Source organism: Caloenas nicobarica, chromosome Z (genome assembly GCF_036013445.1).
Source record: "Caloenas nicobarica isolate bCalNic1 chromosome Z, bCalNic1.hap1, whole genome shotgun sequence".
Lineage (NCBI taxonomy): Eukaryota > Metazoa > Chordata > Aves > Columbiformes > Columbidae > Caloenas > Caloenas nicobarica.
Genome location: NC_088284.1, coordinates 17,027,726 through 17,044,761, shown reverse-complemented (window position 1 = coordinate 17,044,761; position 17,036 = coordinate 17,027,726). Strand labels below are relative to the sequence as shown.

Here is a 17,036-nt window from a genome sequence, read left to right as displayed (position 1 = left end):
AAATCCCATCAAGATCTCTGTAGAAACCTATGCAATTAAAGACAATGCCCATTTGCAGTTACCGAGGGATCTGTTTGTAATTAGGTAGTTGATTAGTCAAGTCCCATGATGTTTTTTTGTTTTGTTCTGTAAGTCTCATAAGCAAGATGCTGCTTGGTACCAAGTACAGATCTTACAGAAATCCTTGATCAGTGCTATTGTCTATATCAAACAAATATCTAATTTTCTCAGAAATATTGTTAGTTCAATATTATGGATATTTTTAATCTCTGCTGGCTGATGGTATTACATACAAAGAACTGGACAGTATTAATTGATAGCCCTGTTGCTTTCCCTATCGTTGCTGTGGCATTGATAGGTCTCTTAATTATTCCAGTCAATCCGCTTGTGGGTTTTGAGTGCTGGTGTGTTTGCCCAGACTGACATTTCATTGGCTTTCAGGACCTGAGAAAGGCATTGCTGGTGCTCCAGACAAGTTCTCAGGAGCTCTCTAAGAACTCCTGGATGCGACCTAGCCACAGATATGCGTTTACCATCCAGTTTCTTATGCAGTGGCTACGCATCTCTCAGATAATTCTGAAAGAGCATCTCGGAGTGCCCACCTTGAATCCTTTCTTGTAACACCACGCAGCTGCGCTGCGACCTCCTTATCATCTGCTCGGCTGGTTCTAGCCCACTGAGTATCAGCTCACTGCCGTAATTACACTTGCTACCCTTAGCACAGCAACTCAGCATTCCTGTGAGCTGCTAAAATAATTGCTCTTTTTGGGAAACTGCTGGGAGGGTTGTTGGGCTCCTGACTAGTTTGGGTTGCTGGCACAGGATGGGCAGTTGCATACCCTGCTGAGGGAAGCTGGCTGTCAGAGCCTGGTGGCTGGAAGCCGGCAGTTTACGTGTTTATCCCTCGTTTCCTGCATCTTGGATGGCTTTCTACCCAGCTGGGAACACTGCCCGATTGCTTGCTCCCAGGTCCTGTTTGTTCTTTTCCTATCCTGGTTTTGTGTACTGACCTGCCTGCTGAAGCAAAGGGGGACTCCTGTCTTTGCTAATTTCTTGGAAATGTTCAAAGATGCCGGTACCCTCAATCTTTGTATATTTTTCCTAAGCAGAACCTGGCCTGGCTGACTGCTTGCTGAAGCTTGGTTCCCATTTCCTTTGCCTGAGTTATTTATTTATTTGTGCATGTTGTGTCCTGGCACACTTGTCTTCTGTCTCCTCCAGTTACCTGTACAGGTAGCAGTGATCAGCTCCAGAGGCTGTGATGTGTTGCTTGACTGGTCTTGCCAGCCTTAGCTGAGTGCTGTGAAGAGAGGCCCTTCTTTCTTTGAAATGAGCAGTGATTCTCAAATTAAATGTCTGTATTTCTGCGCAGCTCAATGGCTCCCTGGCTTTGAGGGGGGTGTCTGCACGGAGGCACCCCACAGGAATGGGTTCTGGCCACACAGACCTACTTTTTTGAGCACCCAGCATCATGTCTGCTTGGTGAAACTGAAGCCAAAGTGTGCAGCTGTTTGCTTTCCCCTTGTGGTGAGAGCAAGGCCTCAAAAGCAAATATTTAATGAGTCAAGAGAAAGAGGGTGGAATTTTCCTACCTCTCTGTTAATTTAAAACAAAATCAGGGCAACTGGCACAGGTCCCTTTCAGAGGCTGTGATCACAGAATGTTAGGGATTGGAAGGGACCTCAAAAGATCGTCTAGTCCAATCCCCCTGCTGGAGCAGGAACACCCAGATGAGGTTACACAGGAAGGCGTCCAGGCGGGTTTGAATGTCTCCAGAGAAGGAGACTCCAGAACCTCCCTGGGCAGCCTGTTCCAGTGTCTGTCACCCTCACTGAGAAGAAGTTTCTTCTCAAATTTAAGTGGAACCTCTTGTGTTCCAGCTTGAACCCATTACCCCTTGTCTTACTGTTGGTTGTCACCGAGAAGAGCCTGGCTCCATCCTCATGACACTCACCCTTTATATATTTGCATACATATGATGGAGAGGAGGGGGCTGTTGCCCTGTGCCGCTCAAGTGTGCTTCAGTCTGCATTTCCACCAAGGGCAGCACGAGCCAGAGCTTCCTGCCCTGCAGCCCCTCATGCTCCTTCGGCTGGTAAAGCCACCAGTATGGCTCACGTAACCCAGATCACTGAAGCAATCGGTGAATTCTGCTGTAAAGCACAGGAAGAATGAAGAAGGTCCCTAGGGTGAGGGCATAAGGAGTGAGGGGCAGCAATGGCTTAAGCCAAGAGAGCTGAAGGAAGGTTAGGTGGACTTGTACCCCAAAGCATCTGGAAGGAGCTGAGAGTGGAGGCTCTGGAAAACTCCAGCCCCTTGTGTATTACATTTCTTCATGTCCCTTGAGCTGTTAAGTCCAGCTTGTAACATGTTGTGCTTTTCAGATTCCCTTCTACAAGGAGATGTGCAAAGGTATTCAGGCGGGTGAGATGTGCGAGAAGTTGGTGGGATACTCTGCCGTGTACAAAGTCTGTTTTGGAATGGCCTGTTTCTTCTTTTTGTTCTCCTTGTTCACCATCAGAATTAACAGCAGCAAAAGCTGCCGAGCATACATTCATAATGGGTAAGTATTTGTTTGGTTGCTTGATTTCCACTTCTTTTTACAGGTTTTTGCTGCCTAGTTTCCACTTGGGTGTAGTACTAGGCAAAATAAAACAGAAGTTGATTTTACTGCTTTTGTCAGAAATAATGCAGACAAATGAAAACTAACTAAAGTGGCAATCGGTCATCAAAGGCTGTTTTTTTCCTCTTTTGGGGGTTTAAATAGAGATTTCTCATGGTATTTAAGTTGAAGACCTCTAATTCCTATTACAACTAGATGATGGTTTTTTTCTCTCCTCTTGTCCAGATTCTGGTTCATTAAACTTATACTTCTGGCAGCAATGTGCTCAGGAGCCTTCTTCATTCCCGATCAGGACACTTTCCTCAATGGTACGTCCTTGTTTTGTTATGCTCATCGTTCTGTACTGTCTTGTGAGTGGTTATAAATCCTGAAGGTCTGATGGGTGCAAATATTGCCATATGTCTTCAAGTAAAGCCAGTATAGTCCAAATGCAAAAGGAATATTTGGAACTGTTTGGAGGGAATTCCGTGTGTACAGACCACATGGTCTTCATGTGAACATGCAGTAAAAAGCTTGTTGGTTTTGTTTGTTTGTTTTTGTTGATTTGGTTTGCGTTGGGTTTTTTGGTGGGGTTTTTTGTATGTGTGTTTTTTGTTGTCGTTGTTAGTTTTTTGTGGGTTTTTGTTGTTGTTTTGTTTGTTCATTTTTGTTTTCCTGACCAAGAGCAGACTAAATTAGTAGGTATAAATACCATTGTGGTGCTGTCTGGCAAATCGTTTAAGCAGGGAGCTGTAACGGTGCACAAGAAATTCTTCACTCGAGAACACAGAGCCGTGTGTTTGGCCTGTGCAGATAGCTCCGCAATAGCGCAGCAGCCAGGGCTGCGCAGAAGTGCCACTGCTCAAGGGGACACAGTCACCTGCTGGGCACTGGTGTTTGCTGCCTGGAAACCTGCAATGCAGCACAAGAATTTGGGATGTTGTTAGCTTTCAGGCTGGTGGCGTAAATGCAGTAAGGTAAAATTGGACTTCTTGGGGCATATTGCAAGTGCTTTGCTGATGATGCCATGCCTGAAGCATTTCCAGTTTTGGGAGATGCCCTGGCACACTGCACAGGCACAGTGGTACTGTTCCAGTGCTTAAATGCCAGTTGTTGGGGTGGCTTCTCACAGGTCTCATGTGGGCTAGGAGCAAAAATCCCAGCGATACTGAGATGAGTTTGTTCCCTTTGGTTTGTCAAGTACTTATAAGCCCTTAAGCTATTGAGTCTGGGCAGGTGGAAAGAGATGGGATCAGTAACCCACTCTTGCTTCCACCAAGATTTGCTTGGTTACCTGTGTTTTCAACACCAATCTCCTTTAGCTGAGGTTTTTAAAAGGGGAAGAATAACATGGGGGAAGAGAACAGAGCGGGCAGACATACTATGAACACAGTGCTCTGGGAAACCAAGGTAAAAACCACTTCAGGTAAACTACTGATAGGTGTAATTCAGCTTCTTGCTCTTACTAGCTGTTGGTTTGGCCCCAGTTCACTTTGTTGCCCCAGATGTGAAGGGCTCTTTATCATTCTCTGAAATCACAGGATGGCTGTATGTGCTTGCTGTTACTATCTAATCACTGTTTGGGTTAGAAAGATGTAGCGGTGCAATGCACTGTACTCATGAGCAAGTGAGGCTGCCTGTCATCTTTGCAAGTGACCTTTTTCATGTGAAAATTCATCGAGAAATGAAGTGTTTGGGGAAAAGAGGAAACAGAACTTTTTGTGCTGATTAGACTGCTGTTTCTCGACAGCAAACTAACCTAGTGTGGAGATAGAGTATATAACAAGCTTTCTTCCCCAAATTAGTTATTGACTTTTCTGTCTAAAGCTGTATTTTGCACATCCTGCTAAACTGCCCTCCAGTCAGTCCCTGAATTTGAGATTTACAGATGGTTTGGGTATTGTGTGATTTTGTTTTCCCTTCTTTTTTCTCCTCCCATTGAGAAACCTATATGTCTTGTTGTTTGAGCATTCTCTCAGTTTGCCTGTTTTTTCTTAAAAAAAAAAAAAAAAAGCTCCGCATGCTTAGCAGTTTGTCAGTCATGGAGGAAGAGTATTACGTGCAAGCACCAGGTTTGTGTGGGCTGTAGTGTTAAAACCACACTGGCCAGACTAACCTTATCTATGATGGATCCATAAAACATCCCACAGTGTCCTACCAGCTTTTTGGTTTGTTTGTTTGAAGAGCAGTGTGTTTATCAAGTGCATACATTTAGCAAAACCAGACAAATGGCATTTTTGCTTGCTTTCAAATAGTAAGCGTATATAACAGTAAAAAAAACCCTGCATCATCTGCTAAGGGGTAACATGCCCCGGCTGTTCTGTTCTTCCACTTCACAAGCTTTTTTTAAAGGGAAAACACAATGGTAGGATGTCTGAACCCTGCTGATGCACTTCCTTGGTCGTCTTCACTGAAATCAGTGGCACACCTGCAGTCGTTTGTAGGCTATACACTGCACAGCAGCACAAGCTGTATATGCAACTAACCATTTAAATAGGTATCTGTATTTCCTCAGGGACTTCTGGTGTTGCACACAAGAGATCTGTTGTCAAAAGTACCAAACAGCTACCCAAATATGGTATATGTAGGTCAACGATTAAGTAGTCAAATAACCTGTCTTAACACTTGGTATTCAGTGACTAGCTTTCTTTGGGAGTGGCTCGGGACAGCATTTTTAAATAGGTAAGCCCCACCTCTGTTTTTCTGCGGTAGTGGAATCTGGATGGGAAGGAATTGCCCTTTTTAGTGCTGGGTTCCAGTACCTTGCAATTTCAGGGTTTAGATTCCTGTGAAATGTCTCCACACCACCTCCCTCCTGTCAGTCACAAATAAAGGTTTCAGTATTTTCTGTCTGAATATAGTAACACATAGTCTCCACAAAAATTCTCTAGGTTAGGGAAATGCAGTAAATGTCCTAACAGGCTCATTTTGAAAGTGTAGCAGGTTGCAAGCTGTATTTGTCAGAGAGATAATCCTGAGTTAGCTGAGCTGGCTGTTCAGCTGAAATCTCTCATCTCCTGCTACATCTGTGGCCTTGAGATATTCAAACCATGTAATGGCTTCACTGCACAGACAATAATTCCATTTTATGTCAAGGGGAAGGGGCCTGCAGATTGACCTATTTTCTGTCTCTCTGCCTTGCAGCCTGGCGCTACGTAGGAGCATCAGGAGGTTTCCTTTTCATTGCCATTCAGCTCATCCTGCTTGTTGAGTTCGCACACAAATGGAATAAAAATTGGTATGTGTTGAGCAAGTATTTATTTGCATAAAATTCTGGTGGGCTCCTGAACAATACATTTCTCATGACGAAAATGTAAAAGTAGCATGGATGTAATTTCTGAAAGAAGACACTTTAATGTCAGTATTTAGAACTGTTCATCTTTGCTTCATCCACTTTCTCCTATCCCAGTGGATATGTTTCCTACTTATTCATGTCCACTCTGCTGATTCATTCTTAATGTGAATTGCTCAGCTTCTAATAGTAGCATACTAGGATGCAAAAACCTCTTACTTTAAGTAATTTTGTATTTTATATTAAAATATACCTGCTAAGAAACAGAGTGATGCAAGAGAATAAAACTGGATTTGTAAAAGGTAACAGTGAAACTGTCTGCAGTAATGTAACCTGGTAAATACTGGGTTTTTATGTCAGTTTAATGCACATCTATTTTTTTTTTCTCAACATAAGAACTGCTACTTTCTCTTCAACTTACTTGCTTTGATCTAAATATGCAAGATTCCATTATCAACCCATATATACCCCATTTTGGCATTAACTTCTGATTAATTTCTGTTGTTTTGTTAAAACATTAATTTCTGATTTAAGCATATTTGCTGTTATCTTCCTAGCTCTTAGCCCCTCATCAATTTAAGATATTTAAATTGTCCTCCCATATACAGGCGGGAACTCCTGCCTCCACCTCATGTCTTCCTCTACAAACCTTTGCAGTCCTCTTTTGTTCTAGTTAGCATACTGACTGTTAAGAAGGAGTTTTAGCAAACCTTTGGGCTTTGTTAGATACTTGTTTTTGCAGAGGAAGAGATGAGATCTCATTATACCACAGATACTTTTACTGCTAATTACTGTAGCTACTTTTCTGTGAGTGAAAGATTTCCAGCCACAGCATTTAACTTTAGCACTTTTTACATTAGATATTCTTTTAAATTATGTTTCCTCAAAACAAAGAAACAAAAACCAAACCTTCCATACAGCAAAAAGTCCTTTGTGCAAAGCAGCTTATTTAGTTCCTACTCCTAAAAAAACCTGTGACTTTTGCAAGAGGTGTGTGGAAGGTTGAAGAGAGGGAACAAGATGAACCACACTTCAGCAGAGGGAGGCTGGTGGGATAGACCCAAATTGAGAGAAGGCTTTTTGAGCGAAAGCATAGTAAAATTGTCAAGGTAGCACAAGGGGCAGAAGAGGGGCTGTGCCAAGCAATATGCCTTTGCTGTCCTTGTGTGAAGAGCACCGCTTGCTAGCAGAGCCTGGGGCACTCTGGGTTCCCACTGAGGAAAGCCCTCAAGCATTGAGCTGAGATGCACTGGTGGGGCTTTATCCCAGAGACTGGGAGTTCCAGGAGGCATGCTGGGCTATAATTACAGAAACAGCTGGGCATGATAATACCAAAGATTAACACTAATGCTATGCAGTGTTCCCCTCTGTTTTGTGGGAGGAACCTTGCAAGGGCCTGTGTTGGTGTAGTGATGTACACATGCTTCAGTGAGTAAGCTCTGTCTTTTGTGCTTGAGGCTGGGAACTAATCAGCTATTAGAATGTTTTTGAGGGGGAAGGGAAGACAAAGATGAGGTGCTTGTCTGTCTCTCCCCAGGACTGCAGGTGCAAACCACAAGCAGATGTGGAATGGTTTGCTTGCCCTGGTCACTCTCATCTTGTACTCCGTTGCTGTGGCAGCCCTGGTCCTCATGGCTCTTTTCTACACACGCGCTGAGGGCTGCATGTACAACAAGGTCCTGATCGGTGTTAACGGCGGCCTGTGCCTCTTTGTGTCGCTGGTGGCCATATCGCCCTGTGTCCAGAGTCGTGAGTCCACTGACCTCTTCTTCTGGGTTTCTGGTGCTGCCATGGTTGTGTGCCTGGAGGCATAAAAGTCTCCTGATAGTTCAGAGCTGGTGCTGCTCTTGCCTCTGTCCTTTTTATTTACACTATGAAGTTCTGTTTCTGGTCGTCAGCTCAGCTGCTGAAACTACAGAGGTATGAGACATTTTGGGTGTGCCATCAGGCAGTCATAGTGTAAAGAAGGTTCACATGCTGATGGCTGGTAATGTGTTGTGGAGCTCACACAACTCTTGCAGTGGTGGCAGTTCAGGTAATAGCTGTCAGACTCATTCATGCTATTTTACCATTTACTTTTTGACTGCTTGTGCTTTACCATCTGTAAAGTTTGGGCCTGGAGGAGTTGACAGCAATATTTCATGCTTCAGTATATTTTATGTGTGCTGTTAGTATCTTGCATGCATTGAATCTGAAAATAGTAATTTGAGTGACTCCAACACAGATTTTATGGGCAAATAAAACCATTGTGGCAGCTTGTCAATAGCTTTTGGAAGGCTGGTGCTTTTGGCCAGAGCAGGGGGGTGATTCTTTACTTACGTGGGGATCTAATGGCTTTCTAAAACAGCCAGCAGTACTAAAGCACAGGCTCTTTTCTCTTTACATGCCAGTGGAAATGTATTTAAACTCCCTCAAAGACTTATGAACTGCTTTAAGTAGAACATAAAAGATACTTTTATCTTCTGAAAGATAGTAGTGTGCTATTCTTTAAAGGATATGAATTTCTTTTTTAGCTTGTTAAAATGGCTGCAAAAATCATCTATTTTCCTATTTCCTGTAAAGGTCAACCCCATTCTGGTTTGCTTCAGTCAGGAGTTATCAGCTGCTATGTCATGTACCTCACTTTCTCAGCACTATCCAGCAAGCCACCAGAAACTAGTAAGTTATCTCATGCTTTATGTAATTTCTTTTAGACATGCCATCTGTTAAAAGCAAAAATTTAGCAAACCTGAGCTGAAAAATTCAGGGCTATAAGAGTGCTAGGTTGGGTCTGTTCTGGCCTATGCAGAAGAAATTGCAAATACTAAAAATATATCTGTGCAGCAGAGAGACTGTGCAACAGGCACTCTCCATGTACCTTAATTGCTTGGTCCAGGGGAGCTTCACTACCTTAGGTGAGTGGCATCTGTTGCACCAGAGCAATTCTAGCCTGTTTCCTACAGACAAATTTCAGAGTCTTGTAGCCTATTCCTCATGTGGCAAGTGCATGTTCTTGTACGACAGAACATGACTTAATACATCATGTGTTTGGTCACATGGTGGGAAAGGAGCTGGAACAAATGGCTCTTGGATGCCTCTGGAAGAAGCTGGGTGATCAGCTCCCTCCAAAAGTTTACTCGGTCCACCACTAGTTAGTAAGTGCTGGCCATCAGAGTGGATACTAAAATCACTTACTTTCTTCTAGAATTGGTGTGCTAGATAGCCTTAGCTCTGGACTCCTAATGGAGCAAAAACTTGAGTACCACTCATCTTTCATTTTGAGTGAAAACATTCTGAGAAAGGACTTGGAATTATGTTGGCAATAGTTTGAGATGATGGTGTTCTACAGCAGAGTTCCTGTACTCCACTTGCCTTCTAATCATTGGCATTGCAAGCCAGGCATAGGGAACTCCCTAGAGTTTTAAGTTCTTTATGCTACAAAAAATCAAAAAGACTTTACAAGCACAACTCAAACTGTTTCCTTTTCCCAGGTAACTATCAGATTTACCTATTTGGACCGGGAGAATTCTTTTGACTTAAATAAGATTTTCCTAGTTCAAATTAGTAATTCTTCTTCATTATTGCTCAACTTCTAGTGTTAAATAGTTGAAACAACAATGAGTAGAGGAAAATAAGGCTGTTGGCAGGAAGGACAAGTTTTTACAGATGCCTCCCAAGAAGAAATGGCAGGGATGGGGGAAAGAATCTCTTGATGTCACACTTGTGTACGCACAGGCACACACAAATGTATTCCAGAGCTAAGAAGAAGGAAAAAACAGATAGTACTTAGGGTGGAGGACTTACTTACAGAGCTTAAGCAGTGTTTTTGAATGAATATAGAAGCTAATTTAGAAGGCAACTGAATTACTCATAAGACTTTACACAGTGTAAAAAGAAAAAAAAAAAAGGAAGAAAAAAGGGGAAGAAGGTGATGTATCATATTAAATCATTTGTCTTGTGTTATTTCATGCTTGTGACAGTCAAAGCCTTCAGCAGTTAAGTGAATCCTCTGGTTCTTCTTGTATGTATTGCAAGTATGGTAATTGCATTTGTCAGAGTATGCGTCAAGCACAGTCTCTCAGACCTGAATCAGATGTTCATCATTGACCTCCCAGGCCAGAGAACACTCATGGTTGCAGTTGGCTCTCAGAGATGTTCCCTTCTCGCCTGATAGTGTGACAAGGACTCTCGTGCTGGCCTGTGCAGCTTTTATAGTGACATGTGCTGAAGAATGTATGGGGTGCTGGCACTTACTAAGGTGTCTCATGCCCTGTCTCTCAGATTTGCCATGAACATACCTAACGTTGACTTATTCCTCAAGGAGGGATTTTCAAATTGGCCATCTCGCAAACTGGCTACTTTGCAAACCAGGCCTGAAGAAGGTGCAAGCTACAAGTATTTATTTGCAACACCCATAAAGCAAAGTTGCAAATGTCTTTAGAAGGAATGGGCAAATAAAAGGTAACGTCTGTTGAACCTGTGCTTATCACAGTGTGCCTTAGCTTTTTCGTGACAGGCTTAGCTAAAAGGCCTGCCAAACAGTGGACCTGCCTTGCTGCAGAGGCGTCCTTGATGGACACAGGTGGGGGATTCTGTCCAAGGTGTTCCATAAAGGCTCGTCACCCCTTCTTTTGCTTCCACCTCCACACTGTCCCTGCTGTGTGCTCATAAAGCTGTTTGTGCAGCCCTGCAGAGCCATGCAAAGTCCTCCACTCCCAGGTCAGGGGACTGACTTTGAGTTTATTTTTAACCTGGATGTCGCCCTTTGCTGCATTTTGCCCTCTGCCCGTACAAACAGTTGTGCTGTCCCAATGGGACTGCAGCGTGGCTGCTGGAAGGAAAGAGGAGATGGGAACACAGTTTGCCTTAAATAGCTTTGGTTTAAAAAGCTCTTGATTTGAGATAAAGTGCAGCCTTATCTCTTGCTTTGGGGTGATGCTGCAGGCTACTGCTCTTCCTTGCCTTGACTCCAAGGAGATGCCAAAAAGCCAGGTGCATCTGGGAACATCAAGGACTGAATTGGTTTCATTTCAGGGTCCTAGACGTATTGTTTGCTCAGATGTTAAGATAAAATCTTGCCTGTAACTGGTGCATCTCTTTTTCTTTGGTCTGTATATCAGTCTGAGAACAGGGCAACTACACACCACATTTTTTCACTGAGTTTTAATTTCTTAGTTGTCCTCAAGGCACCTCTGCTGTCAATTAAATTTATAGTCTCAGATCTGTATTATCTTGGCCTTATATGTTTCTGTAGTCTTGGATGGAGTGTTGGTATAATTACAGCTTCTTATTTCCTAGGTCACCAAACAGTCTTTTTCCTTGTTTGTCTGCTTTGATCAAACAAGAAATTTTAGTACCCTACTAAGTTGCATTATTTCTTTTGGCCAAAACACAGCATCTGCCAGCTCAGATTTAGAGATTTTTTTTTTTCTGTAGTATGGTCTTTTTAAAAGATAGATAGAAACAACTGAAATGTACCTACCTAATGTCTGAAGTAATAGAAATATTTTGCTGAAAACCTTCACTCTGAAGACTATTTTGAAATGCAGTGAAATAAGTGTTGCTAACTGTTCTTTTTTTTGTTTTATTTTGTGAAGTCCTGGATGAAAACAATCAGAACATCACAATCTGTGTACCTGAATTTAGTCAAGGCCTACACAGAGATGAAAACCTGGTTACTGGCCTGGGTACTACCATTTTGTTTGGCTGCATTTTATATTCTTGGTAAGTCTAGGTTTGCAGTTACCTCATGGTAAATGCAATGTCATGGTAATGAGAAGTAGAATAGAACTGAGCTGGAAGGTTCATATTCGCCTCAGATTCAGAATGGTTAGATATTTTAGCCAAAAATGTTCAACAGATAATACAGCTTTTGAAACAAATACATTTTATTAAAACGTAATACAGCAATTTACATCTAGAGGTGGAGGGAGAAAGTTTCCAGCTGTCCATGATCCCAAACAGTCTTAGGGTGCTTTGATTCTGTATTTAGTCTTCTATGAGAAAAACTCTATGCAGTTATGTCTGCCTAAAAACGGTATCTGAAATTTCTCTAGCGGCCTGGCAGAGCCTGTGATTGTTCCCTGAGGGTCTTTGAAACAAACAAAACTGTTCGGGAGGGTTTAGGGCTTCTTTTGATCGAGAGATGGGCACAGTACTGCCATCAGGATTTGCCAGTGGTCTGCTCTGAAAAAGTCTGTTTGTGCCCATATGGTTGTGATGCTCACCTCGTATTAATTGCAGCTCACGTCAAAAAATTAAGTCATGCTCCAGGAGGTGAAGGCGGAGAATTGCTGATGATTGGAAGGTGATGTATCACTTCCTTTGACTGTGCACATTGCCAGGAGACAGCACTGTTGTTTGCTGCATGGTTTTGAGCGGGTTCTGGCTCTGAACTCAGTCTGCTTCAAAATTCACATGATGAAACTCCTTCGTAATTTTGAAGTGAAGATGAGAGACTTTCTGAAGAGGTAGCACAGCTACTCTTCTGCTATCAAGTATGTGTATGTGTTCCATTTAATTCTGACATGAAATATACGGATATCATGGATCTAGTTTACATTTTTAGAACAGTATTTCCAGTGCCTCAGGAAGGTGTTTCAGGAATGCAGACTACCTTCATGTAGCCTGCAGGGGAAGCCAGGAAGATAAGGCGGCCTTTAAGGGGAATGTTTTGTAGTATTGTTTACTGGGGTTCAATGTGTACAGCAAAGCATTAACACATTCTCCCTGTGCCTAATGGGAAGTTTGCATTACACATCCTGAAAGGGGAAGACTGGGCAAGAAATGTTTCTAATCAGAAGAAACTAGAAAGGATTTCCCCCAAACAACTACAGTCATGCAAGAAGGTGATTTCCAGCAATTGGTACACTGACAACAGTGGTTGGTAATTTAGTGTTGAAAACTGCTTCGAGTGACCTATTACTTTGCTAGCAAAGCCTTTACAGAAATGCTGAGGAAAAGTGGTGGCTGTGAAGTTAATATAAAAAGCACTGGTTGCACACAGCAGGGGAGACTTCTGAATTGCAGATTGGAGCGCTTAGCTGTTTGCTGCTGATGAATTCACCACCTTTCAGGAGTGACCTACTTTTAAGCCCATGATTCAGCCTGAGTTGGCCAGTGGCTGTCTGTTAGGCTGTTTTATACTTGTGCAGAGCAAACTTTCACATGCTTAGTGCTTGATGCTATATCCAGGCAAATGCTTAGCATAGACATGGGAATAGACTATTTATGTTTGCTGTGGTGCTGAAAAATCGCCCTGTTGGCCTTATACTTATGGCGAAGGTTTTGACACTATTTTCTTTTCCTCCTAGTTTGACCTCAACAACACGTGCAAGCTCAGAGGCACTGAAGGGAATATATGCAACAGCTGAAACTGAAGTGAGTTCTTGCTTTCTCCCACAGGATTTCTGTGCAGACTTCCTCATATGCTTTTCTTGCTGTTGTTTTCATGGCTAGCTAATCTGTAATTAGGTGAAAACAAAAGCTTGTTCATAGCATGCATGGTATGTGCCTCCGAGTATGGACTCCTTGGAGCACTTGTCCACAGTGGCCCTTCTGCAGCTCTTGCTGGTTCGGTGGAGGTGCCATTATGTACAGAAATAATTTGCTGCTCTTGCAGTTTGTTTAACATCCTGCAGACTTCCTGTGAATCTCTTTGTGCTCCAGCCAAGCTCATGTCCTCTCATTTAAAGGAAAAGTCTGCTGGGAAGCTATCAGAAAAAGAAGTGGAGATGTTCTTGAATGTTTCCAGTCCTGGTTGCCTTTGTTCTCATAGGAACTGACTATGATCCCAAGTTCCTATCTCTTATTTCTATTTCCATGCATAAGTATCTCCTGTCTTATTGCCAGTAACTTCATATTGGATTATAGTACTCGTCCCTGTTTCAGCAGTACACATTTCTTCATTCCACCTGCTTGGGTTTTTTTTGGCCTTCTTATCCCTGGAACAACCAGAAACACTGGGAAATGAATGGTTTTTTGCTAAGTAACAGTTATCCCTTCCTTAGGCTTGCTAGTGTCACTCTTCAAATGTAAGTGTGTGTTTGAAGGATGAATCTCCATCCCTAGATTTCTCTACAGTGGTGTTACTTGCATCTGCAGTTTTAATTTCTGTTTTTCAAGTCTTTAATCAGAGCGTTCACGAGACTCAAAAAACCCAGCAGTATCTCCTGAGGCAAGTGATGTTTGTGGCACCTGGGCCTGGGGAAGCAAAACGCCTGTCGCGGTGGGAGCGTGCGGGTGTCAGGGGAGCTTCCCTGGGCAGGACGGTGGGGCCAAGCGCCCGGCGGCCGCTCGGAGGGCACCCGGACGCGGCCCAGCCCGCCTCGGGCAGCTGCGGGCACGGCCTGCGCCTGCGGGCACGGCCTGCGCCTGCCCGCCCTGCGCTCAGGGGAGCAGGCGGAGAAAAGAGCCGCCCTTCAGGCCCACCCGCCCCCGCTGCGCTGCTCAGCGGGATTATTTCCAGACAGTTTGGTTTTAAAAGGCGGTACAAGAGCCGCTGAATGTAAATCTGAAGAAAATGGCTGCTGAAGAGCAACTGATTGCATTCTGGTTGCTGTCCCTGTGGCAACGGGCCTTTGTCTCCTGGCCAGGAACGTGCGTAGTTCTGCAGTGGCGTGTGGTATAGAATCATTCCGGTTGAAAGAGACCCTCAAGATCATCAAGTCCCACCATAACCTAACTCTAGCACTAAACCACATCCCTAAGAAACTCGACTGTAAGCCTTTTGAACACCTCCAGGGATGGTAACTCCACCACTTCCTTGTTTCACGGCTTCACAACCCTTTCTGTGAAGGATTTTTTCCTAATATTCAATGTGAACCTTCCCTGGTGCAACTTGAGGCCATTTCCTCTTGTCCTGTCATTTGCTACTTGAGAGAAGAGACCAACACCCTCCATGCTACACCCTCCTTTCAGGTAGCTGTAGACAGCGATCAGGTCTCTCCTCAGGCTCCTTTCCTCCAGGCTGAATAGCTCCAGATCTCTCAGCTGCTCCTCATCAGACTTGTGCTTGTACACAGGGTCTGTTGACATCTGTGCTGAAGACACTGAGCATTAGGAGGGGCTAGTGGTATATGTGCCAGCATTGCTAATTTCATCGCTCTGTGTGTGCAAGGACTTGATTGCAACTGATTAAAAACTTTGAGGGAACCCAGCACCTGCCTCAGAACTCAAGTGTGGCGCAAGGGGAGCTCAGGCTGGTGCTGCAGGAGAGGCTTGGCACAGCAGTAGAAGAGACGCATGGAATAAGGGTTTAATTTAAACTCAGTCTCTTAAAAAAGAACGAGCTTTATGGCTTTTCATGAGTTTATGAGCCCAGTATGTATCTGTAATCCTGGATACGCAGGGTTGAAACTGCCACTTGATGTTTCTGTTGGACACTTTACCTTAAAGGCTTAATATCTGATTTTTGGAGGTGCTAGGAAAACTTGCCACTGGCCTGTGCCAGCTGAGGAGAGAGGCTAGAATGCCAAGTACAGAATTCTTCAGGGTAAATATTTATTCATGCGCATGAAATTTCGCAGCCAAATTGGGGCCTCTCAAATGCGGTTTTACACAGGGTTCTTACACCCTTTCAAGGATTCAGGGGTAGCATGATTTGACTAATCAGTAACACACACACCAGCAATTACTAGTCATAGTAAACTTTGCAAAGCAACTATCTTTCTGCTGTGTTTTTGCTGCTTGTCTATTGATCCAGACGTCCCTGGAGTCATTCTTGTGATAGTTGCTTATCTGCGAGGCTGGGAGGGTTTCAAAGATGTGCTAGCAGGGCTAGGATGATGGTGTTATCTTGGTTGTCCAGGGGTATCTTTCACCCTTCATGGACAGCTCTAAGCTTTCAAGAAGCAAAAGTCCTTATTTCCAGGGCTGGGCTGTCCTTTAGTTTTATTTAAGCATGAACACCAAAGTCTCCAGTAAAACTTCACTACCTCATTACATTGCAGTGTATACTGTGGACTAAAATAGGTCAACAAAGTTAATACACACTCATTATTGTAATGGCTGATTGATATAATAGTTAGGGAAGGGAATTTTCCTAACAGGGTTCGCTGTCTTCATCAGACCACAGCCAAAATAAATCCCAGAGTCAGATTTTATCAGAACAAATAATGCTGATAATGCACTACAGAAAGTGCTGACTTATACTGTGGTTAGGTGCAAAAAATGCTTTTATTTGTATATTTGTCGGATGGTCACCACCCTTTTACCATTTCCATTACCACTCAACACAAGAAGTGTCAAGTTCAGCTTTCCTTTTTCCATCAGTTAAAAGAAAGGAAAATCTTCATTTAGATAAAGCAGTAAAACCAGCTTCGTGCTTTTAGTCAAAGTGTTGTCCCAAAAGCAGCGTTCTTTACCCATTGTGCAAGCAGCCAAGTATACACATAGAGTCGAGATACTGTTTTATTACAGGTTTGCACAATGTCAGGTGCTAGGTGATAAAATCACAAAGCTGCTACACCTTCTTTGCTATATTTACATCATTTATACTTCCAGTTTTGGTTAGTACCTCCCCAGGTTTTCCACCTGCTTTTGAGGATTGGTCAGTAATTTGCATGTGGTTACTCGATCATTTTTTTGTACTACGCGTACTCATGGGTTAGGGTCTTGACTTCGGCAGGGGTCTTCATGCCTGTGGGTGTGATTTTTAGTGTTATAATAAGCTTATAATAAGCAAAGTTCATCTAAAGGACACTCTATCTGACAGTCTCAAGATGTACGTTAAACAGTATCAACAAATTGTGCAGGTTCCAGGATGCTCAAACTGCAAGGACAGCAGCTCCTGATAAGGAGTTCTTCAAATCACTCCTATCTTTTTTAAAGGAGCAGACTGACCTGATACTAGTCCACTGCTTTGTAGTCTTCTGACAGGATTTATGCATCCTTATGTTAGTAATAGCTGACAGGATTCATCATTTTTATTGGTAATGACTACAGTTCTGCTTATTCTTGTTCCAGCTCTATTTCAGAAAAATCTTGCAAAGATAAGTACATTTCTGACTCATGCTTGTGCAGTTGCGATTTCCAATCCATGCAGCAGGGTTTTAAAAGTTCCTTATACTTTAATTTCAGTGGAGAAATTTTTTATATAAAAGCACTTAGATGCAAGTCTGAAGAGGTTAAGTCCTATCTGAACTACTAATGTGCAACTGCTTT

The 17,036-nt window shown here is 43.1% G+C and overlaps 1 protein-coding gene across 2 annotated transcripts in view; it reads left to right on the top strand.

Moving 5' to 3' along the window:
- SERINC5 (serine incorporator 5) overlaps positions 1-17,036 on the top strand; it is a 38,200-nt gene that overhangs the window by 19,493 nt on the left and 1,671 nt on the right. For both annotated transcript variants that reach the window (XM_065656376.1, XM_065656377.1), the window contains exons 3-9: positions 2,385-2,563; positions 2,849-2,931; positions 5,747-5,840; positions 7,432-7,643; positions 8,457-8,552; positions 11,471-11,597; positions 13,187-13,253. In XM_065656376.1, the coding sequence (XP_065512448.1) occupies positions 2,385-2,563; positions 2,849-2,931; positions 5,747-5,840; positions 7,432-7,643; positions 8,457-8,552; positions 11,471-11,597; positions 13,187-13,253 (858 nt within the window). The remainder of the gene's footprint in view (positions 1-2,384; positions 2,564-2,848; positions 2,932-5,746; positions 5,841-7,431; positions 7,644-8,456; positions 8,553-11,470; positions 11,598-13,186; positions 13,254-17,036) is intronic.